The sequence below is a fragment of the Chrysemys picta genome, chromosome 8 (assembly GCF_011386835.1).
Source record: "Chrysemys picta bellii isolate R12L10 chromosome 8, ASM1138683v2, whole genome shotgun sequence".
Lineage (NCBI taxonomy): Eukaryota > Metazoa > Chordata > Testudines > Emydidae > Chrysemys > Chrysemys picta.
The window spans coordinates 73,638,604-73,662,246 of NC_088798.1; the positions used below are offsets into that span (position 1 = coordinate 73,638,604).

The 23,643-nt window shown below is 54.0% G+C and overlaps 4 protein-coding genes across 6 annotated transcripts in view; 2 read left to right on the plus strand and 2 right to left on the minus strand.

Moving 5' to 3' along the window:
- The window catches only part of LOC101953166 (uncharacterized), a 28,532-nt gene extending 24,376 nt beyond the window's left edge, over positions 1-4,156 (plus strand). Inside the window, exons 15-16 of the mRNA XM_024107124.3 lie at positions 878-1,045; positions 2,053-4,156. Coding sequence (XP_023962892.2) covers positions 878-1,045; positions 2,053-2,235 — 351 coding nt within the window. The 3' untranslated portion in view covers positions 2,236-4,156. The remainder of the gene's footprint in view (positions 1-877; positions 1,046-2,052) is intronic.
- A 187-nt stretch (positions 4,157-4,343) lies between these two features.
- On the minus strand, positions 4,344-8,028 carry SLC35A4 (solute carrier family 35 member A4). The gene has a single exon (XM_005280840.5). The coding sequence runs from the start codon at positions 8,026-8,028 to the stop codon at positions 7,051-7,053; it is 978 nt and encodes a 325-aa protein (XP_005280897.1). The 3' UTR covers positions 4,344-7,050.
- Positions 4,344-14,929, minus strand: LOC112059866 (SLC35A4 upstream open reading frame protein). Of its 3 annotated transcripts, none has more exons than XM_065555828.1 (3): positions 14,634-14,929; positions 9,241-9,339; positions 4,344-8,890 (listed from the first exon to the last, which is right to left on the minus strand). In XM_065555828.1, the coding sequence occupies exons 1-3, from the start codon at positions 14,817-14,819 to the stop codon at positions 8,693-8,695; spliced, it is 483 nt and encodes a 160-aa protein (XP_065411900.1). In that variant the 5' UTR covers positions 14,820-14,929; the 3' UTR covers positions 4,344-8,692. The 3 variants fall into 3 exon arrangements, with proteins under 3 accessions (XP_065411900.1, XP_023962889.1, XP_023962890.1); XM_024107121.3 differs by lacking the exon at positions 14,634-14,929 and adding an exon at positions 11,035-11,266; XM_024107122.3 differs by lacking the exon at positions 14,634-14,929 and adding an exon at positions 10,368-11,230.
- APBB3 (amyloid beta precursor protein binding family B member 3) overlaps positions 14,080-23,643 on the plus strand; it is a 37,389-nt gene continuing 27,825 nt past the window's right edge. Inside the window, exon 1 of the mRNA XM_024107120.3 lies at positions 14,080-14,442. Coding sequence (XP_023962888.2) covers positions 14,100-14,442 — 343 coding nt within the window. The 5' untranslated portion in view covers positions 14,080-14,099. The remainder of the gene's footprint in view (positions 14,443-23,643) is intronic.

The window sequence follows — 23,643 nt, forward strand, 5'->3', positions numbered from 1 at the left end:
GCTGCTCACCACAGAAAGGTGAGGCAGCTGAGGACAGGGATCCCTAGGGTAGGGTAATGCTGCCCCAGTCTGCAGTATCTTATATGGGTTCTCCCACTGCACATCAAGCCCTATCTGAGAGGCTGTGGTTGCAGTGACCTCAGAGATGGTTCCAGCCCTTGCTCATGCCCCCAGCTCTAGCGGTATCTTTGGGGGCAACCTCCTGCCAGCTCTGAGACAAGGAAACTGCGAGACAAAACCCACAGGCTCCTCGCCCCTGAGGCAGGAAGAAGGCACCTGGGGGACGGCTGGGCCTATGGCACTGGGAGCCAATTGGGGCTTTAGGCATGTGGGTAACAAGCAGATGGGATGAGTCACTGGGGAGGGCAGACTGGGCAAAGGGGACCTTGCGGTGCTTCTGGGAAGGATGGAATTCGGGCAAGAGGGAACTGCCCTTGAGGTTTGGACCATCCCGTCTTGTCCCAACAGGCAGCTGAAAGGCCATGCTAGTCCGGGTGAGCCACTGAGCTGGTTTACAACTGCCCAGACCCTCCCCGTCCCGCTCTCTCAGGCCCAGTTCAAACTGGATGGCAACGGTGACTCTTGGGGCACAGGGCAGTGCCCTCCATTCCTGAGCGGGCAGGACGGGACTCAGGAAGATACCAGAGCAGGGAAGGCACCTTCCCCATGGCTGCTCTGTGAGGAGAGGTCCAGTCCCAGGTGTTATGCATGCCAAGATGGATGGCCAGGCAGCAGGACAGCCCCTTCTTAGCTCTCCGTGTGAGCCCAGCTAGCAAAGCCAGCTCTGACTGAGCCTGATGGTTTGGGCAGGGCCCCCATCCCTTCTGCTGGGACAAGGGTGACTCCCCACAGCCTGCCTGAAAGCTCTCGCTCCCAGCTCCCTCCTGCCCAGCGGGACGTGTGGTGCTGGCCCAAGGAGAAGGCGGTGCTGGCCCTGCAGCTGGAAGCACTGCAGAAGGAATGGGCCGAGGCAGAGAAGGACCTGGAGGCACTGTACCAGCAGCACAGACTGGAAGCGGAGGCTCAGAAACAACATGTGCTACAGGTCACCAGGGGCTAAGCTGCCGTTCTCCATGCGTCCGGTAATAAGGGGGTTGGGGAGGGATCAAGGCATGGCCCAGAACAGCCCAGTGGAAGCCAGTCACCCCCCCTGGCTGTTTGAGGCTCCATGGACAATGAGTTGGTTGACCTGTTTCCCAATGGACAGACATTCCCATCACAGAATCAGTTGGCACCAGCTGCCCCTTTGTTGGCAGGCTCAGCAGAGCACACCAAGGGCTGAGGGGTGATGGAGCTCCACTGCATAGCCCCTCATGGTCAGGGTTGAGGTAAGGGGATGGGAGCAATGGGGGGCTGCTGGCCCCTTTCCCCTACAGCACTGCGTTCCCTCTTTGCAGGGCGATCTCGCCTGGCCCTGGGATGTACCTTGACAGCCTCTTGCAGCCCGCTGAGGAAGCTGATAAGCTAGATAGGTGCCTGCGGGCCTTCCCCACAGGAGGCTCAGGAGCCAGCGTTTGTGCTCCAAGGAGCTGTCATTGCTAATAAATTCCCCGGCTTACAGTTCTGTGAGAGCGAGATGGGCAGGAAGAGAGAAGCTGCAGTGCCAGAGCAGGATAAGGTGGCTGGCAGTGCTGCCAGGCAGGGGGAACAGAGGGTGCTTCCTGTGACACTTGCTCGTCTGAAGAAGAGTGGCATCTTCCCCCTCTTAGTGCTACTCCCTACAGCACAAAAGCGACAGGGAAGGACACAGGCAAAGCCTCCCCCAGTCACTGAGCCTGCCCTGAGGAGCAGGAGAAACTCTCTGCCCTGCCCAGTTGGGTTAGTCCCCTGTCCTGGCTGAGCCATTGTGACACCCACCCACTGGCCAAGCTGGGCTACTGAATGCTACTCTGAATTGGAACAGGAAGAAGTTTGCAACCCCAGATCCCACCCCCAGCCCCACATAAGCCACAGCTCTGGCCTGGCACAGCTCACTTGTTGACCTTTACTGGTTTCTGGTTGAGAGGAAGGGCTGAGGCACTGCATGGTAAAAGGACCCACTGGTCTCTGCAGGTGTTTCGGGCCTATCGGGGTCTCTCAGAGGAGCAGACGCATGCGCTGGATCGACGGTCCCGGAAGCTGCTGCAGGAGGCCCTCCAGGACGCCATCTCCCTGTCTGCTCAGAACCAGCAGCTCCGGGCACACAGCCAGCTGGGCTGCACTGATCGCGCCACGCAGACAGACCCGCACTCCTGAGCAGTGAGCTGGGCCGTGCCAGAGCGCTCTGCCCCCACCCCTGGGGGAGTGAACACTAGAGGTTGGGGGGAGGAGGGCAATGCCTGCCAATCATTCCAGGGAAGAGGTGCAATTTGGGTAACCCCTGGGCCAGCCTTTCTTACAGTGCCAGGCAGGTGTTCTGGTGTTTTAGCAGGTCTCTGAGCAGCTGGGGAGCTCCTTACCTGCACCTGCTGAATTGGGGAGCTGTCTGTGTGCAATGGCAGACTGGCCCTGGGAAGTTATGGGGGACTGAGCAGGCAATGTGAGCACATGGCTAGCTCAATACAGCACCTTCCCCTCCCCCCCACTCCCAACAGGGCTGGGAGAGAGCAGAGCTTCAGCAAACGGAGGTTTATAAAGCTACAACTCCCATCAGCTTCTGGGCCCTCAGTGGGAAGTGCGCTGTGACCCTGGTCCCAGCTCCTTTCCACAGCAATGGGACAAAGTGTAACAGGGGCTTGGAGCCCACTGTAGAACTTGGCAGCTGCTCTCAACTGCTAGGGATAAGATACAGCTGAGGTCCAGCTTCACATGCCCAGAAATCACTCACAGCAGTGGAAACAGCTGCACAAGTCAGCAAGGAACCTGGCCCTGGCTCCAGTCCAAGGGCTGTCAGGAGCTGTTAACACACACACTGCAGTGTTCAGAGTCCAGCCACAGGCCTGTTCCTCCGGACCTGAGGAATGTCTCCCTGCAGCAGGTGCCAGAGGCTGAGGCCAATATGCCCCCACGGGACCTGGCATTAGGCATCTGAGGGAGGGGCTGACATGCAGGACTATTAAGCCCCCAGTTCCTGCAGCCTTTCATCAGAGCAGGGGCCCCAGCACTGCCACATACCCAGCCACCCCAGGAAGTGTCCCAATCAGGAGTTAAGGGACTAGCTGAAGGCTCCCAAAGTAGACCATTTAGGCCACCACGCTCTACCCCCCCCCCCCCCCGCCCCCATGTGTGAGAACTAGCCCCCTTACCCTCGCTGATCCTGACGCACGTGCAGCCCACCTGGCCTAGGCCTTGAGAGCAGCCATCCATCCTGTTCATTTAAGATGCTGCAAAAGGTGCACCCACTCCACTGGAACAGGCCTAGCCTGAGCATTCACCACATTTCCTGCTGGCCTGGGCCAAGCCCCTGGCAGGAGCCCCCGTTACAGCCTAGAGAAAGCTGCTGTCTACACGGCAGCCTAAGTGGGTTGACACCTCGGCGACCCCAGGGCTCTGCCCCAGTCAGGTCCCAGCCACACTATAGCTTTTAACTGCAGTGTAAATGAATCCCCCAGCTCATCCCAGGGGAATGGGCAACCTGATCACAGCCTTTACAGACAGCAGCTTAAGCTCAGCCCCTTTCCTCAGCAGGACTTACTGCACCTTCCCTACACATCCTGGCAGCCTGCACCTATGGTGCCAACAGCAAGTGGGGCCTTCTCCCCAGAAAGGTTTGGGAGGTGACAGTCTTTTACCCATGGGGCAGGGTGCCTAACAAACATATGGGTGGCTTGTTTTTCTTGCTGGTTTACTCCCCCTTCGGATTCAGCCAACAAGTAGGAAGAGGCACACAGTTCACTGTGCGTACTGCAGGGGACCCCAGTAAGAGCATGAGCAGGCAGATACAGCATTTGGGAGCAGTTCCATGGGTAGTCACAGTAAATGCATCCAGACAGGGCTCTGACAAGCTGTCCAGAACAAGGGTTCTCTCTGCACCCCTGGGGAAAGGCTGAACAAAGCCCCAGGTGCCTCTTTCCAAGGGGCTGGGGCTGTCAGCAATGTGGGGAACTGTGCTCCCATGGGGCTGGCAAGCACTGCTGAAATACTATGGGAAATGAACTGCATGAGACAACTGGACCAGGAACCCAGCACAGGTTTCTCATTCCCTCAGGCTGCTGCCAGCTGAAATAAACCAATGAGACTCTCAATAAACAGTGTATTCAAAGGTTCCAATAGGATGCTGCGCTCCACTGAGGAAGGGCCCTTCGCTCCAATCCAGAGACACACTCACATTAAAATGAGGTCAGACTAGGGGCTGGGCATTGGCCTGTTTGGTCCGACCAGTCTCCCTGCCAGCAAGAGGATAGGAATGAGACAGTCACAAGGGCTGGGAAAATGCAGGTTTTAATACTACAGCCAGCGCCAGGGTAGGCGTTGCTGTTGGCGCACTGGGGGTGACAGGAACTGAACCTTGTCAAACCTAAGTTGGTACAAATCCAGATACAAACCCAACATTTATACAGGCTAAACAGTCACTATGCTCTCAAAAACACACACTGCTGCAGGCGTCAGCTGACAAGCAGGGCAACAGCCCCATGCAGCTGCACTGCTCCCATGAGGACTCCAGGTCAAGTGGCAATCAGAGGCCTGTAGCAGGAATGGCTGCCCCCTGCCCTGCCCCAGCCTGGCACTGGCACAGTGGGAAATGGACAACTCAATTCATGAGATGAGGCATAGCTTCCCTGAGGTAGGGAGTTTGGGCTGCCCAGCACAGGATCTGCCCAACAGCATGCTGGGAAGCACAACACTCCAGGGCAGACTGAGCTGGAGCTGGCAGGGGTGTGGAATGTAGTCAGACCCCTGTCTCAGGAAGCAGCAGATGCATGTGGTGGCTTCTGCATGTTGAAGGGCAGGTGCACTGGAGAGGAAAGCATGGGCAGCGGAAAGGTGTAGGGGGAAAACCCAAAGCTCCAGCCCTGCCTCTCAGAGTGCACTTTTATTGCATTTCTAGGCTAGGGAGGAAGCATTAGCCCCTGTTCAGACACCCTACTCTGGAGACAGCTGAACCCCTTGCCCAGTACACGCAGACCCCTGCTGAGGTTTGGTACCGGGAATGGCAGAGCAAAAAGCTCTCCCCTGCCAAGCTGACTGCTTGGGCTCCTGCACTGGCTGGCTGGCACAAAGCAGGGAGCTGCCTTCCTCCCACCCCGTCAGTCATTTGTAAACGGTTTAGTCATTTATGGAGAAACCAAGGACTTGGCAAGGACAATTTTCAAGAGGGCAGATCACCACCACCAGGCTGACAACTGGCCTGCCTGAGCAGACCCCAAAAACAGACTGGAACCAGGAACGTCCAGAGGATTCAGGGGGCCTGGGGCAAAGCAATTTCAGGGGCCCCTTACATTAAAAAAAGTTGCAATACTGTAGACTACTATATTCTCCTGGGGGCCCCTGTGGGGCCTGGGGCAAATTGCCCCACTTGCCGCCCCCCCACCCCCGGTGGCCCTGACTGGACCATGGAGACTGAACAGAGATGGGGTCCCTCAAGGTGGGCCACTGGCACATGTGGGGGAAGCTGGGACTGCCAGGCCTGCAACTGTTCTGTGGCTAAACAGAGGGATCAGTCTGCAGGGTTGCCAAACCAGACCCTGCCCGAGCACGGCAATCATCCCCGTCTTCAATTCTGGGCATCTTAATGATTCCAACCATTTTATTTTCCTCTTTCCCAATCAACAGGGAACTCCTCTGGCCTTCAAGCCACCACCCCAGCTCCTGCCGTGCATCATAGCTGACAGCTCAGCTAACACTCAACAGTAGCTGCTTTCATGCTGAAGATACAGATCTATGCTTCAATCCAAAGGGCAAGAGAAGTTAGCTGTGGGCATTAGGTACCTGGCAAACAGGCAGATGCTAGCAACAGATTCACCTGATGGGTTCCAGCTGGGGCCTAGGTGACCAGGGCTAAGCTCTGCAAAGGTATTTAGGCACCTAGCTCCCAGGGGAATCAATGGGAGTTAGGTGCCTTTGAGGATCTGGGCCCAGGAGTCTACTACACGTTAAGAGCCAGATTTTGAGAAACGGGTGTGCCAGTGTGTGTGCGCAAGGCATCTTAGTGATAACCATGCACACACAGGCCCCCAGCTGAACAGCAGTTCGTCATGTCACTGGAACTTTCCAGGGAGATGGTTACACGTATCGTTTCCACTGACAGAAGAGTCAACAGCTCTTTGATGCTTTGTTACAGAGATGAGAGCAGCAGGTAGGAAGGGGTCTGGGAAATACACTCGCCATACGTTGCTTGAGAACAAGGCTCTGCCTTGGAATCAATGTGCAGCTCACTGCACAGGATGTGCACAAAACTGGGACTATCCCCCTTCCAAAAGGCACTTTGAATCTGTAACAGCTGGATCAGGGCTCAGAGTGTTGTGGAGGCACCAGGCACAGCCAGAGAGAGGAAGCAGCTCACATCACACAAGTGGTCCCTGAATGAGATGGAAATGGTGCTGATCAGCTGTAACGAGAGTCCCTCAGAGCCCTCCAAGAAAGGGCCTGAGGACGGGAGCTCAGGCAAAAAGGGAAAATGGGGGATGGTCACAGAGGACACCATTAAACTGCTGTTACGTCACTGGCTTAGTCTTCACCAGGAAGCCCTCTCACCCTTCCCCCAAAAGGGATACATTGTCTGCAGGATCAGGCCCACCAATAGGGGCTGCTGAGTCAGCGCCTTGCGGGGCTGAGTCCCTGTATGCGGAATACAGAGCCCATGCAATATATCCCCTCCCACTTCTTCGTGCTGCACAATAGTGCAATTCCTTACAGTGCACGTGCTAGCTACAGGCAAGGTCTGCTTGTGATAGCCAGTAGCTTTCAGCTGCAGTCCTACTGCCTCACACATGCTTGTCCCTAACCTCAGGTGATGGGTTCTGAAGGGAAACTGCCTTCTAAGAGGGCAGCCAGGCCAGACTAATGCATTTGTTACATAAAAATGAGGAAAAAAAAAAAGCAACAAGCAGTTACCACCCCGACATAATAGCCCAGAACATGCCAGCTATAGCCTCAAAACCAGATGTCTCCCACAGAGCTGCAAGGTGGAGTCTATTTGACTCCATAATACAAGTGAACTGCCAAGCCGATCAGCAAGACAGCGAGGAAGAAAAAGGCAGTGAGCTGCAGGCTGAAGAGCAGTATGGATAGAAGGGCATTAACAAGCATAGAGCAGGAGATAACAAAGAGCCTGGTGATGTTACTGCTGTGCTTCATGACCACAGACATTATCAAGCCATTCAGGGCCTGGCTGACCACGATTACCAGCACCCAGAAAGAAAAGCCATCCAGGAATCCAGCCCCATTGCTGCTCAAGAGATGGACAATCAAGTTCAGCAGGACTCCAAAGTAGTAAAGAAACAGGTTCTGGAGGGTAAGTGGCAGATCTTGGGTTTTCAGGATGACTTCAGTATAGACAGCAGACAGGCCTGATATCAGGCAGTACACGGAGATGAGCAGCAAGCCAATCAGGGTGACGTGTAGCTGCATCTCAGAGGAGCTGGAGGAGTGCTGCAGGTCCTGGAGGCCTCCATAGGTGTAGCTCGCCCCAGCAGCTGTTAGCAGGAAGAGGGCCAGCCACTTGTGCAGAGAGAGTCTTTGGTGCAGGAACATGCTGTACAGGAGAGCAGTACTGCCAATCTTCAGGTTACTCAGGACCTGGTAGGTGCTAGGATCCATGAACAGCTGCATGTGAACCACCAGGTTATTGTTGGCAGCATAGAGTAGCGCAGATAGGGCAAAGGGGGCAGCATGGCGCCATGACAGGGAGACTCCCAGCTGCCTCCGGTCCCAGATCAGCAGGGAAATGAAGGAGATCACCAGCTTGGTCAGTTCAGTAAGAACCACAACTGATGAGGCGCTGAATGGGATCTTTCCATCCACTTTACAAAGAGTCAGAAGGGGTGCATGAGAGCCATAGATAGCAACAGACATGACTAGCATCAGTGCCCACAGCACTCTCTTGAGCCCCCTGGTGGGAGCGCTGAGCAGTGAACCAGCAGCACTACCATTCGCAATAATTATTCCCATGAGGCAGTAGATTCCAGCAAAGGGTAAAGGATAGCACCTGGTCCTTTCACGGTCAGAGCCTCAGTAGAGGCAAGAACATTCCAGGATGTAGATGTGTTTCTAAAAATCAAGTCACTGCCTTGGAGAGAGAGACACAACAAATGCCATATATTTAAAGACAGTCTAATTAGGAAGACACTGAACTATTCATTATGTGCTCAATGCAAGAAGAGGAACATGTTTGCTCTTTATCAGGGGAAAAAAAAAATTGAGGTCTCCCTAGAAATCAGACAAAGCACATTTCCTGGGCAAGGCAATCGATATGTGAAGGGATGTAATAATAGCATATGAGATGATCTGACACAGCCGCCCTTCCAGTCTACTGGGGGGAAAATGCAGGGTAAGAAATTACAGTGAGAAAGGCAGTTGTCAACATTCAGATTTTGAAGCTCGCAAGCACTGGACAGCGGAAAGCAGCGGTTGCTACCTTCAGGGTATTCTGATTAATAATATTTTGTAATCAGACCTGCTGATGTTTCACACTGATCTGGTATTACACATGTTTTACAATGGGCCAGAATGACATATGTAGCTACAGTCCTGGGAGCCCCTTAAGATCATGTCAAAGATGTCTAACAAGAGAAGAGCTGTTTCTGGAGTGCATTGTTGTCCAAAGGATTCTCCTCTAGTCTGGTCCTTTCCTCAGCGAGCTGACATAGTCTCGGATTGTCTTTTCAACATTGGGAACTGCATAGGCCTGAGCTGCATATATTCCAGTGCAGGTCCCAAACACAAATCCTAGGACTGCAGAAGATCGGAGTTTGGCTACAATGTAACCTGCCAGAAACCCCTTGAGAAATGGAGATGCCAGCAAAGAACCATCCTGCAGAGAAAAAGGAGAGAAGGGGATGAAATAGTCTCTTGGACAAAAGTGTACCCTAATGCATAAAACTTAGATGGAACATGTCATCTTCTTCCACTGATTACACAAACCTGGCAACAGTGGTCTAGGGAAATGTTATCACCACAGAAGAAATAAATATAACCTCAGTATTTTGCCAAGAAAGCAAGTGAAACCAAGCATTCAACTCGGTTGGAGATACAACTTGGAGATACAACTAGTGTGCACTCCAAGTGGAGCAGAATACATTCATTCTACTGGAAGATCACAGAACAGCACAACTTCTTGGGAGATTAATCTAGGGCTAAAGTGTTAAAGAACTTCAGCTTTACCTGGCCCACTCCAGCCTGCACCTCGTCTTCCACTCGCTGCTGTAAGTTTTCCAACTGAGACTTCAAAAAAGCAAGATCCTTCAGCTTTGGCCTTGAGTCCTACACAATTAAAACAAAGACTCAATGTTGCATACTGCTTGCAAACATGCAATTCAGTAACTTCATGACAAAGAGTCAAATTCCTTTTGTTCAGGGAACTACTATTCTGGCACAGCATTTAGGCCATGCTGCAGAGGGAACAGGAAGTGACTAGACCAGGGATCAGCAGCCTTTGGCACGCAGCTCGCCAGGGTAAGCCCGGCGGGCTGGGCCAGTTTTGTTTATGGGCCGCATCCGCAGGTTCAGCCGATCGTGGCTCCCACTGGCCATGGTTCGCCGCTCCAGGCCAATGGGGGCGGTGGAAAGCGGCTGCCAGCACATCCCTTGGCCCACGTCACTTCCTGCAACCCCCATTGGCCTGAAGCAGCGAACCGCGGCCAGTGGGAGCCACGATCAACCGAACTTGCAGATATGGCAGGTAAACAAAGCGGCCCAGCCCGCCGGGGGCTTACCCTGGCGAGCCCCGTGCCAAAGGTTGCCGATCCCTGGACTAGAGTGATGTAACAGACTGCACTAATGTTGATAAAGTCACATTTTAAGTAGATCTATCTCAGGGGTCGGCAACCTCTGGCACGCGGCTTGCCAGGGTAAGCACCCTGGCGGGCCAGGCCAGTTTGTTTACCTGCCGCATCGGCAGGTTCAGCCGATCGATCGCGGCTCCCACTGGCTGCAGTTCGCTGCTCCAGGCCAATGGGGGCTGTGGGAAGCTGCGGCCAGCACATCCCTCGGGAGCCGTGTGCCAGAGGTTGCCGACCCTGATCTATCTTTTAAACTAAAGGTAGGAAGCTAAGGCTTCCCAGGCCTGTACAGAAGGGAATTAAGACTGCCTAAAAATATCCCATGGTTACTGAAGTTTAGTTCAGTCATTTCAATTCTGAAGGGGCTTAACCAATGTCAAAAGCCCATTATTTTCAACTTCAGACATTCTACAATCATATGCCTAATGAAATCTACAAAAATGTTCAATTTCAAGCCTCCAGCTGTGTAATTTTGAGAAAAGATGGTACGGCTTGATCTGTGTCACCTACCTTCATAGGGTGTATGCACTACAGGTCAGGCCACCGGTAAAACCAGAAATCCCTGCAATCGTGTCACTCTGCGGAAAGCGCATTACAAAATGCAGCGCCAGAAAGGCTCCGTGGTTGGGAGAGCCAGAGAGAGGCCGGTTAACGCCGCACCAAGGCGGTAGTGGAAAGCTAGGAAGTATCTAGCCCAACAGTGGAGTTACCCCATTTACAGGTCGCAGCAGGCTCAGGTAAACGCTTGGGAGACACAGATAAGTATTTACCGAGCATTACCTTCGCTGGTACGGCCACCGGGGCAGCGGAGCCCAGCCACCGAGCACGCTCAGCACTGGCCAGCTGCCGGAACCGTTCCTCGGCCTGATGCTCCCTCGCCGTTCGCAGCCCAGGCCGAACACGCGGCCGGAGCCGGGGGCAGGGGACGCGGCGGCTCGGGGCTCTCCAAGCCGGAGGCTTTATGGCACCGGCAGCTTTCTCCACCCCCCGGAGAACTCGGGCCCAGCGGGGGAAGAGGGGCCGGGGCCGGGCAGGCAGTGGGGCCCGGCCCGGGTCACAGCAGCGAGCCCTTGGCTCCCACCGACCCCCAGGTGGCGGGACCAGCACCACTGCCTACGAGTCGGGCCAGGCTGTGAGCCGGGCACGATACAGCCCAGCCTCCCAGCGCCTCTCTCACCTTATCATCCGCCATCTTCAGGCCCGGCCCTCTATTCGCACATGCGCACTCCACACAGCATCCCCAGCCCGGACGCTATATAGCCTAATCATGCATATTAAAGGCGTATTGGGCACAATGCGTCACGTGACGCTGCCAGCTCAAGGGAAAGGAACAAAGGCAAAGTAGTCGCCATCTTGAAACGGGCGGAAACGCGTCCTGTCCCAGCCGGAAACCATAGACCAGAGCCGCTACCCCGCCCCCAAGCCGCAGCGTGACGGGTGGCACGTGGGCACCAGAGGCTGCGTGGGGAGGTTCCGGCCTGCACGTCCCTCGCACCCGTTACGTCACGGGCTCCGCCTTACGTCACCGACCAGCACTCGTCACGTCACCTGCTGCCAGCATCATTCCCCTCCATGCCTGTCCCCTCCCGGGCCGTGGGCGGAGCCCTGTAGAGTCCTGTGTCTCCTGCCTGCCTAATACTGTAGCTCGTTTCTTTGGGGACGGGGTTTGGTTTACCCACGTGTCGGGGGAGGGTCCGATGTGGGGTGAAGAGCACGCAGGCACTGCCATTACGGGTGGGTTTGTCATTGCATACATTATGTTTTGTTTTATTTCTAATTTCATATTTGCAAAAAAACACAGGGTTCTACACATAGGTAATCCATGTTCACATGCCCTACATGCCCCCTTTCCTTATTCGCATGCATTTGGATACCAACCTGCACATGGAACGTGCCCTACTTGCACACACACAACCATGTGCACGCAAAACATACCTTCTTGTAGTGGATGGGTCACTACAAGCACTAAAAGAAACTGTTACTCACACCTTCTTGTTTACTGTTTGAAATGAATCACCCTTATTACCACTACAAAAGTGATTTTTCATCCTGTTGATAATAGCCCACTTTAATTGAATTCTCTCGACCCCCCACTTGGTAAGGCAACTCCCATCTTTTCATGTACTGCTATATATACCTTCCTACTGTATTTTCCACTCCATGCATCTGATGAAATGGGTTTTAGCCCACGAAAGCTTATGCACAAATAAATTTGTTAGTCTATAGAAGGTGCCACAAGTACTCCTCGTTTTTTTTAGGTTCTCACAGATATCCCCCGCACACATGGGCACCTCAAGTTCTCACAAATACTGCATGGGCACACCCTAACCCATCAGTATCCCACATTCACATAGCCTGTGTCCACATGAATACTTCAAATACACAGCCACTGGGCACGCACACATAGGCCATGTAAAAATTATATCACACATTCCCAGAAATACTACATGTGTATATTGGGCTCACCATGCACACAGATACCAGATTGTTCACATGAACATGGCTACCTGCCCAGTATGCAAGGATAAACCATAGGCACACTGACAGCTGCAGAGTGGACATAGTGATCCCATGTGCTTATGGCTACCAGCATGCTCACAGATATCCCCCAGGCAGATCTTCTAAGCACCTTACTAACACTGACCAGTTAATTCAGTTGATATCCAATCTAATCTGGGGCCATTTTAATGCACCTCTCACTGCAATATGCCTTTGATAATCCCACCCTAAGGGTTTCCAGACCTTCAGATAACATTAGAAAGGCAGTGTAATCCAATGGCTAAAGCAGGACACTGAGGGTCAGTAGTTTTGGGTTCTGTTCACAGTTTGCTTCTGACTGACTGTGTGACCTTGTTTTGTGCCTCTCAACTTCACTTTGCCCAGCTGTAAAATGGGGATAAAGCTGTTTCCTTCTGGGAAGCCAAATTCATAAAATGTTTGAGAACCACATTGAGACCTTCAACTTTATAACGACAAGGCAACCTCATTTATCCCTGCTGGAATGTGGCTGGAAGTTGAAACTAGACAAATTCTGACTGAAAATAAGGTATAAAATTTTGACAGTGAGGGTAATTAACCATTGGAACAATTTACCAAGAGTCATGGGGGATTCTCCATCAGTGACAAATTTCAAATCATGATTGGATGATTTTCTAAATTATCTGCTCTAAGAATTATTTGGGGACAGTTCTCTGGCCTGTGTTACACAGGAGGTCAGACTAGATGATCACAATGGTTTCTTCTGGCCTTGGAATCTAAGGTGAGTATGAAACACCAGACAGCTCTCTAGCTCAGGCATTTCATAAATGCTGAATAATAGTCCTCTGCCTGTCTCTAGCACCTTCTAGCTGAGAATCTCCAAGCACTTTACCAGCACTGAGCAATTAAGCCTCCCAACAGATGTGTAAACCAAGGAAACAGAGTAGGAAGTGATTTATTGTCAGTGGCAGCACTGCTTGGAACAGAGCCCTGGTCTCCTGACTCCTTGCCCTCTGGTTTACCTACAAGCCCATGTTTCCTCTTAGTGGGGTTGGGAATGGGATGACTCTTTAGAGTTAGCTAGACAGAGAGACCCTTCTAAGGTCAGGAGCCCTCTTCAGTGTGAAGCAGAGTTGGGGGGAGTGTGTTGAATGAGGAGGGACTGTGTGATGGTCAAAGCCAGCCTTGAACTTTGTCCCCCAGGGCACAGAAAGGAGCTGCCTCTTTAGCTTGTGTCTGAGTGGGGCTGAGTGGAACCCTTTATATTTCATTTAAATACCAAGTGTTCCGCTCCCAAGAACCCCAATCCCTGTACTTACCACCGTAGAGCGAGTTCTGCTCCTTGGGGGAGGTGTTTCTAGCACGGAAAGCTAGAGACAACAGCAGTTTGCTCACAATAATCCTTCCTCCTACAGCTTTGTGTGGGAAGCTACTCCCCACCCCCTCTCCCAAATGCCCTACGGCAGAGATGGGTGGCTGAATCTGGTCTCACTGGAAAAAGAAGCTGCTCTCAACATTGTCTCCATAGACCACTCGGGTTTCCTGGCCCTGCTGGGAAAGGGGCGTCGGGTCCCATTACAGATACTAGGGTGGTGGGTGTGGGAGCCAGTGGGAACCTTAGGATCTCCTTGGACCCGGATCTCTGCTGAACAGAGCTGGCCAGCTGCTCCCTTCCCGGAAGGCGGAGCCAGGGCTCCGCTGAGGGCCGAACAGCGCCCCAGCCCCTCCTGCCAGGCCTCTGCCTCCCCACTGCAGTGGCCCTGGATGGAAACTGCGCGGAGTGGCCGCCTTTGGCCAGCTCCCTGGCCACAGACGCGGCCTGTCCCTGCACTTAAGCCCCCTCGGCCCGCACCCCATATTCCCCCTCGCCTGGCCTCCGGCACGCCACGGACCCACTGCCCCTCCCCTCTACCCCTCCCCGTGCACCTCCCCTCCAGCCCCCTCCCCCGGCCCCGCCTCCCCTGCCCAGCCCCTCCCCGCGCTCCAGCCCGCCGCTGGTCCTGCAGCCGCCGCTCGCCGCGTCCTGTCCCTTCCCCGGGCGCCCGGCTCGCCGAGGCCATGCTGGGCAAGGACTACATGCTGGCCATCATCCTGGTCAACTGCGACGGTGAGAGCCGGGGGGCCGTGCCCGGGTAGGGCGGGGGCCGGCCGGGCAAGGGGCCGTGCCCGGGGAAGGGAGGGGGCCGTGGCCGGGCAGAGAGAGAGCCGTGCCCCTGCGCTATGCCGAGGAGGGGCAGAGCGCCAGCCCGTCACCCTGGGCCGGGCGCTGGGGGCGTGGGTCCCTGGCTCGCTGCAGACCTGTTGCTGGTCACCGGGCTGACACCTGCTGGGGTGACGGTCTGCAAAGGGCTCTCTGCACGGAGGAGCGAGCGGCCCATGGGTCCCCGGCTGCTTCTTGCCGTCCTGTGTTCTTCCCCCCATGCAGGGGCGCCTCTGCCTCCTCCCGGGTCCTTCCCGCAGGCTGGCTGGGTCAGTCCGGGCCATGCCTCGGGCAGCTCTCCATGGTGCTGAACGCGGACATGGGCTTGGCTTGGCCTCTCATTTGCCGCTACAACAATCTCTTGCTCGTTAGTTGGGAGGGCTGCGCTGACGACTGGGAAACCTGGGCCCAACCTCAGATCCGCAGCTCTGCCAGCACCAGGAACAGCAGCCCGGATAATCCCTTCCCCTCATTTTACTCAACTTTTCTGATGCGGAACGTGTGTGGAGTAAAAAGCAAATCTGGGAGGGCTGAGTGGCTCCGGGGAGGGGAAAGCCAAGCTGCAGCTGTTCACTGCAAATGGAACAGGTTCCAAATCACCCCGGGGGGGGGGAACTGGCTGGGGGAGGATGGGAGTCAGGTGAAGGTCCTTTATCTCAGTCCATCCCCAGGTACCATCCCACCTGCTGGCTGATTGGCTGGCATGAAATAAGCTGAGTGTCTCAGTTCAAGTGCCCACATCACACCTGTTTTCCTTGTTGAAAGTGGAAGCAGAGAGGCCACTGGGCCCCAGACACTGGAGCCTCTTCTTCCTATGTGTGCCACTGCCCGTGCTGTCGACAAGCAGAGGCCAATGGCCCCTGGCATGGCATCCTGGCACCTTTCTCCACCACCAGGTTCCTGGTGAAGTCAGGAATGCCCTGTAGCTTTTATCCTCACTTTGTTTCTTTGGGAAGTGCACAGAGTCTGAGTGAGGCAAGGCATGAGAGCTCATGCTCCTTGCAGAGGAATCTCTCTGATGATTATGGGCACATCCACACCCCAGTTTACCTGCATCCCACCAGGGCTACTGGGCTGCCCTGAGCAAATCCAGGGCCCTTGCATATGCACTTGCTCTTTTGAAAAACAAGACCCACTTGTCCTGAGGCCCCTACTCTGGGATTTCCTGCAGCTGGGCAGCTTTGGCCATGCAGCGATGCTGTTACCACCTATTATTGGTAACAGCCTTGCTGAATCAGGAAAGTGCCTCTCTAAAAGGTTAGCATTGCTAAAGAATTCCAAATGACCCTAAGTTGTTACCCCCTGGTGGCCATCTGGTGGCCTTCGTGAAATGAGTTTGGTGGGTTCCATTTCCCAGCTAGCAGGTGTCCAAATCACCAAAACCATTGCCAGTCTCAGCCCTGTAGACCCCGCTCCTTTGCACTTGAGAGTCATGGCTGAGGCACGTTGGGCTGAGAAGGGGTGGGGGCAGTGCTCAGGTTGTGTCAGAATGCTCCAGAACACCATTCTGGGAGATTGAACAGTGTTATAGTACTTCTGCCAGTCCCAGGCCGCCTGCTCCTTTCTCTCACTGGCTGCAGAGTGTCCTCTGAGAGGCAGGTGCTGGACCCTGGTGGTGGGCTCTTGGAGAGGTGTCAGTGTAGAAAGAGTTGGAGACACTGCAGCCAGGACCAGGCAGGGGAGCGTGGGGGCCCAGAGCTACCAGGAGCCTAGGGCGGAGCTAGAGCTGGGCAATGTGGGGAGCTGGGCAGTGGGATTGCCTGGGCAGCAGAGCCCCCCACAGGGAGCTGGGCACAGGTAGGGGGGAGGTGGGCACAGGATGGGCTCCACAGGAAGTCATCCCCTGCTCCCCTGGGCATCCTCCAGCTCTCTCACTGCCCTTATCTTCCTCCCAGCTCCCTCCACTTCCCCTCTGCTACCTGCTTGGCACTTATTTTCTAGGACTCCAGCACTGGGTGGAGGTGGGGGAAAACTGGCACTGCCACTGCCTGGACTGCACCTGATCTGTGGCTACAGAGATGAATCACCCTCCAGGGAGTGTCAGGGCATCTCTTGCCAGCCTGACAGCCACACCAAATGTGTGATGCTGTATAAGCAAATTTGGTTTGTATTAAAGATAATTTGTTGCTAAAGCAACCACTCCCACATAATTTCCCAAAGCATCCTGCCCAGCTGCTCCCTTTGCCCCACCAGAGATCAGGAAGATTTCAGTTGCTTCTTCCCAATATGCAGCCATTTAACACCTGAAGGAAAGTTATCTTCATCTCTCCCAGCCTCACATGCATCCTGGCCCCTGAGAACTGAGCAGTGGAGGGGAGAAGCTGGAGTTGGGGGAGGCTGTGCGGAGCTGTAGTCCGTTCTGACCAGATTAATCTCCATGCTGAAAGCCTGTCGTCCTTTGATTAAATTCCCAGAGTTGGCATGGGTTTGATAGCGGTTTAGTGTCTTTGGGATCAATGTTATTATCCTGCCATGTAATTCTGGGCTGGGATTTCTGTCGCAGAGTCATTGGCTGGAGGGTAGAATCAATGACAAGTATGGTGTATACCCACCAACACAGAAAGACCAGGGTCCCCTAATACAGAAAAGGGGGCAGCATCAGGGCATGGTAAATGTGCTAGTGCCATTGATGGAGAGCGTCTCCCAGGGCCTGATCCTGTGGGATGCTGAGTGCTCCCAACTCACCTTGAAGTCCCAATGAGAGGTGAAAGCATGCCACGTCCCCAGAATTGGGCCCCAACTGCAGAAGGTGAAGGCCTGTGCAGGGATGAAGATCCACAGTGCAGCTCAGCTGGCTAGGCTGCAGGGTGCCTCCTCTCCACTCAGTCTCAGGAGTCGGTGTGTCGGCACTCATTCCCAGTTCTGCCAGAGCCTGGTGCTGCGTGGGAGGCAGGAGGCTTGGGGCAGTTGGGAGGGGCTGTCTGAGATTAGGCTCCGGGCACAGTCTCTCTATGCATTGAATGAAAGACAGGAAAAGGCTTGTATTCAAAATATGTCTCTTGCGGAGCCAGTGTCAAGATTCCTGTCACGGGGGCCTCTACTCACAGGGGGCACCTCCTCTTGGGTGGTCTAGGCATTAGCTCTTCCAGCCTGAGGCCCTCTTCTTGTGGTTCCTCAGCCTGCCGTCTCACACTCTCACACTGTGGCCCTTCTCTTGTTCCTCGGGAGCTGCTGCGCCCCATCTTCGGGGCCTAGCCGTTTGACCAAGTAACAGTGCTCCTCCCCTTCCAGAGTACTGTCAACATCTTCCACGCTGTCCCAAGCTGTGCTTAACCCCACTGCCCTCTGTGACTAGAGCAAATGGTTCTGGACAGTCTTCAAGTTCACAGCCTAGATTGTGCCACTCGCTCAGGGGAACTCAGGCCCGCTCCCTACACTGGGACCCTACTAGAGACTCTATCTCCAGCAGCAGAGCTCTGTACTAGCACAAACCTTCCTGCCTCTCCCCTGGAGTGCTTCCTACCTTGCCTATCCCAGCCTCGCGTTCTCCACCCTTCTAACCAAACCCCAATCTCCTGGGTTGCTAGACAACACAAACCCTTCCTCTTGGGTCCAAATCCCTTTCTCCCCCTTGTCTCAGGGAGAGTGACTGCCAGTGACTCCCTGCAGCCTCCTTTCTGCTCCCAGCTCCCTGGCTTTCTAGAAGCCCCGTCTCTTCCTGCACCGGTGAGCTTCCCTCAGTTGGGGCTTTCCCGTCAGCCTAAATGGCCCCTACTTTGCAGCCCCTCTGGCCCACGTTATCCGCTTCTGGGAAAGCATGAGGCTCACCCCATCCCCTCCAGGCCAGCTGCCTCTGGGCACTGGGGTGCAGAACACGGATCCCCAGTCTGTCAGAAGTGAGGCCAGCTCCCTGGGGGTGGGCACCAAGCAGTGTGCACCCTCTGCAAACAACCCAACCAATGAGATCTCTGGGAGAACGTGGCTGAGAGTCCAGGGTGGGGAGGAACCTTGAAGTGATGCTGTGGCCCAGGAAGCTGGTCTGACCACAGCTGCCTGGGGTCAGGACAGCAGCTGGCCCTTTAGAGGGGGGCTTCTCTGCTGCATAAAGGGGTGTGGGTTGTGTCATTCCTGCTCGTTGGTAGTTGGCAAAGCCGCCCATCCAGCGGGCTTGTTTCGTAAACTGCTGTTCCCACTTAGGAACCTGCCTTCTTGCTGAGATCCGCAGCAGGATGCTGACGTTGCAGTGGTGGCAGCTTTCCCCAGGTGTGTGTGTGTGTGGGGGGGGCTGGCGAGTCCCGCACTGCTGAACCTTTGGGACGGCCCCACCCCTCAGCAAGGAGAGGGAGGCTCCCCGTTGCCTGGTATTTTAGACAAGCTGAGGGGCAAGGACACAAACTCGTTCGCCCTTCCCTTCTGCAGGGCACCTGGCGGGTCATTGCGCCTGACCTCCTGGGAGTAGGTCATCCAGGGAGCCAATTCGAGTGCTAGGCTAGGAGAGGCATGTGCAGTTGAGGGGGGCAAAGCCCAACGGGGTGTGGCTGTGCGGGAATGAAAAGGAAAATTTAGGCTGAGTCTCAGGGACCAATTTCCTGACAGTGCAGCAGGAGGGGCGGGGGTGGAGGGGCTGGGAGCCCCATTGCTTGAGCAATTAGGATCAGACGGGATGTAACCATGCCTGGGGAATGCACCCTTGGGATAGCTGCCGTGGCCCTAGTGGGGAACCTGCTCCTGTTCGGAGGATTAGGTTTCAGGTCAACAGGCCTTAATTTCAACTCCACACCAACAGTTTCCTCCCCCAGCTCCTCTTAGCACTTGCTCGGCCAGGTACTGCAGATCTGGGGCCTGACCTAATGCTCACTGACATCAGGGGAGCCGTGACTACAAAGGGCCATTAGTGCTTTTGCCTTTCCCTCCAGCCCCCTGATCATTTTGTGGCTCTTCTTGGTTCCCTCCAATTTGCCTCTGTCTTCGTGGCACAGTGGAGCTCAGCCTCAGTGCCATATTCCCAGCACAGTGTTGCAAGTGCCGTGTTGAGAGAGGCATGGTGTCCTCTCTGCTTGGATAAGGCACAAACTTTCTCTGGTTCAGACCCCAATGGCCTTGTGTCTTCCTCATATGTTTCACCCCTTTCAGAGCAACGCCAGGTCCTCAACCCCTCCTGGGGATAGATAGATGCAGTGTAGCCCTTGGGCCCCTGGCAGGTTGTGGGCCATGCTTGGGCACCGTCCGGGCACTGTCCTGACCTCCTGAGCAAAGGGCTTTGGCAGTGACAGAGGCTGTGTGGCTGGCAGTGGATGTGATGGTTCCAGTGGTAGGAAGGAGCTGGGCCGCAGCTGGCTGCTTTGCTGCAGGCTCTATGCTGGGGCATTAATCTTTCTGTGTGGAGGGTGCAGGCGGCTTCTACCAGCAGATGGCTGAGCCGGCCCGACTGATGACGGGACCTGATTAAGTTAAGTGTGGCTTGCAGCTGCCTGGGCGGGTTGTGCTGCCGGGGAGAGCAGAGGCACGGGGTATGCTAGAGCCTGGTGATGGATTATTCACCTTCTGTTCTGCCCATGTTGGGCATCTCAACAAGATAATAATGCAGCAGGGCATGCTGACCTTTGGCTATTTTTAGCTGTATTCCCGGGGACGGATACAGTTACAGATACTGCACCTTTGATTCCTGCAAGGAAGAGCCGGGCTGCAGGTTCTGATTCATGTCCATTCTGAGGAGGGGCAGGGACTGAGCTATTCCCCTGCTTCTGAAGTGGGGAAGGTGGCATTCTGGGCCTCCAAGATCCTCAATGATTTCCCTTTTACTTTCCTTCCTCCTCTTCCCCCCCACAAAGCATCAGCTGGTGTGGCGCACATTAGACCCCCTCACTCCTGCCCCTGTGGAGGCTGTGTGTAGCCACACCACCATGACCGGTGAGCTCAACACATCTCAGAAGCAGAACAGCACTGGGCCTGGTCAGTAATTGGTGGGGGATTGAGAGAAAGGCAGAGGCAGGTGTTACGGGACATGGTGTTAGTGCTTAGCAGGGGCCAGTCTTCCCTCCGAGTCCCAGTGCCCCAGGGTGGCGCGAGGGGATGCCATGCAGCTGAGGCATGCAGTCCCTGTAGATTGTTTGCACTGTGTTTTGTGATCTGAAATGTAATGGCTGGAGATGAAAGGCTGTCTGTGACCTTCCCCTCTGGTGTTATCTGGACCGGTGGTCTGCTAGGTCATTCCAATCCTTGACTCTGGGAGCCAGCCTGACCCTGCTCTGCTGTGAGAACTCTATTCCTGGGATGTTCATACACAGCTTCTGGCATGTAAGCTGCTCCCAGCTATACCTCTACCCCGATATAACACGACCCGATATAACACAAATTCGGATATAACGCGGTAAAGCAGCGCTCCGGGGGGATGGGGCTGTGCGCTCCGGCGGATCAAAGCAAGTTCGATATAACACGGTTTCACCTATAACATAGTAAGATTTTTTGGCTCCTGAGGACAGCGTTATATCGGGGTAGAGGTGTACTTTCAAGTGAATGACACTAGCCAATATCTCTGGTCCCAGACACAACCCTAGGAACCTCGGTCTTGCAGTGTCGGGTTATGCTCACTGGATGCTGCAAGCTTATATGAGTTTGTCAATTTAACAAAGAAATTGATATGTGCCAGGCTTGTTATCCCAAGGGGAGCCTCTGCCATGCTTCAAACCAAACGCACTGCTTCAGGTAGAATAAACAAACACATTTATTAACTATAAAGATAGATTTTAAGTGATCTTAACACTTTCAATGTCCTTACAAACTTAGATGCTTCTCACCACAGGCTGGCTGGTTGCTCTTCAGTCAGGCTCTCCCCTTTGATTAGCACTTCAGTCGTTTGGTGGTGGTGGTGTCTGTAGATGTAGGTGGAAGAGAGAGGAAGAAAATGGCAAATGTCTCTCCCTTTTATTATGTTCTTTCCTCCCCCTTGGCTTTGCCCCCCTCTTCAGAGTCAGGTGAGCATTACTCTCTCCAAGCAAGGTTGAGCAATTCCCCTGGTGTGGCCTCATGCTGATGAGTCATTGCATTGTAGCTTCCTTGCTGGACAATGGTTGTTGATGGGTTGTTTGACACCCTGCCCGGGCATTTGTTACTTTCCTTGCTGTTTCCTCTGGGGAGCTAATATCTGGCTCATTCCCCCAACTTACAGCACATTTTAGTGACAACCATACTACACAATTCTCATAACTTCATATGCATTAATGATATACATATATGGATAGAGAAATGACTTTCAGCAGATCATAATCTTTCCCCTGATACATATAAAGCATGCCTTGCAAGGTAAGATCATGATTATTTGAAAATGAGGAATATGGGGGTTACAGTACGCTCCCCCAAGGTATGGAATGTCACACCATCCCGCCTGAGCCTTGACTGCAGCACATTGTGCTCCTGCCGCGCTATGCCAGTCTTGTCTTGGTGGCATTGGGTTTGTAATGCATCTCTCCCTGTGTGTGCCTGAGCTCTCTGGCTGGGCCGTCCTGGGGATTGATGCTCCAGGGCTAGCATTGCTCCTTGCATTGTAAATGGAGGCTTTGGAGAGTGCCTTTGACTCAGATCCTGTGTGCCTGAGATGGCCATTGGCAGAGGAGATGCTGAACCTCCTGTGCTGGGGAACGTGCCAGCTCCAGAGAATGAATTAGCTTTGGCTCCATCTAATTAGTGGTGCATTTGCTCTGAGTGTGTCTCTGGGGACAACCAGCTCCAGCCCTTCGCCTGTGCAGCCCCTGCCTCGGGGCCCCCAGTGCGGGGTGTGTGGCAACGGCATTAGCTCTCTGCTATTCACTCTCAGGCTGGGGTTTGGGGCCTACATCTCCCAGCTGCAGGTGGCTTTGGCAGCCTGGATTCCTTTGCTTTGGGAGGATCTTCAGGGCTGCTGGGCTGAGCCGAAACTCTGATCCCTCCTTGGAGGAGGAGCTCAGACTGTCTGGGAAGCCCCACCAGAGCTGTGTGATCCAATTCTGTTGAAGAGACTGTTGGTATAAATAATCCGGATTGGCTAATGCAGCATTAGGGGTAGAGATTGCAACCTGCAAAACCTTCCAGGAATCAGTCACTTGGCTACAGAGAGTGAGGTACTAGAGATGGCAACTTAACCCCACCTGTATGTGCCAGAGCATCATGCTGAATTTCCTGGCTTTTGAGTGTCTCCAGCCACAGCCTTTCTGCTGCCTTGATGCCACTGAATTCCTTTAGCTGTTTGCTTGACATTAAAACACATGATCAGTCACCCACTGTAATAGCCACACATACTCATTGCAGAAGCGCGTGTGGGCTAGTGGATAGAGCAGGGATGGTTGCAAGTCAGGACTCCTGGGTTTAGGGTGACCAGACAGCAAGTGTGAAAAATCGGGATGGGGGTGGGGGGTAATAGGAGTCTATATAAGAAAAAGCCCCAAATATCGTGACTGTCCCTATAAAATTGGGACATCTGGTCACCCTACCTGGGTTCTATGGTTTATTTGCTCTGTGATCTTGAGCATCTTGCTGTCTCCCCATCTGTAAAATGGGACAGATGCTCACCCCATTCCCAGGAGAGTTGTGAGGCTGGCCCAGAGTTGTAAAAGTACTTTGAGATCCTCGTGGTCAGGGATGTTATTACAGTCCCTAATCCCATCACTGCACTGAACAAAATGACCCCCAGCATTGTACAGAGATTCTGATGAGCCCGTGCTTCTGTATCTGGAGGATCCTGCCTGCCTGTGAATCAATTCAGTGACGGAGCTATGGAATCCTCATTCATTCAGATAACCGCACTAATCCCTGCAGCGACTGCAGCTGGTGTGTGTGTATTTCTGGCAGGCTGCGCTTGCTGTGTCCTTACTTCGCTAAGCTAGCTAGTGTCCTGTGCACATGCAGCACCGCTTGGTAACTGAGGTTCCAACTGAGAAGCAGGAGCCAGTCTATGTGCAAGGATGTTCCCTGATGTTTTTTTCACCTATTTGAATTTCCTTTGTCTTCCCTTCCTGCTTGATGACCCTGTTTACTGCTTACATGCAAATTAAGCAGAGCGCACATTCCTTTGTTTAGGACAGCTGTTTGCCAGCTTCCATTTGCGCAGGGCTGTGTGGTTTGGAACGTGTGTTAATAGCACCGTTCAGGGAAATCTTATAACTTCTCATATAATATTGCCACACATATTTTACC

Excerpts from the sequence above, each read along its gene's own strand:
- SLC35A4 (XM_005280840.5), bottom strand. The coding sequence starts at position 8,028 with ATGGGAATAATTATTGCGAATGGTAGTGCTGCTGGTTCACTGCTCAGC.
- LOC112059866 (XM_065555828.1), bottom strand. The coding sequence starts at position 14,819 with ATGGCCCGGACTGACCCAGCCAGCCTGCGGGAAGGACCCGGGAGGAGG. Across the intron at positions 9,340-14,633 it reads AGCCCGGTGACCAGCAACAG|GACTCAAGGCCAAAGCTGAA; the intron begins GTCTGCAGCGAG and ends TTAATTGTGTAG. Across the intron at positions 8,891-9,240 it reads TGCAGGCTGGAGTGGGCCAG|GATGGTTCTTTGCTGGCATC; the intron begins GTAAAGCTGAAG and ends TTTTCTCTGCAG.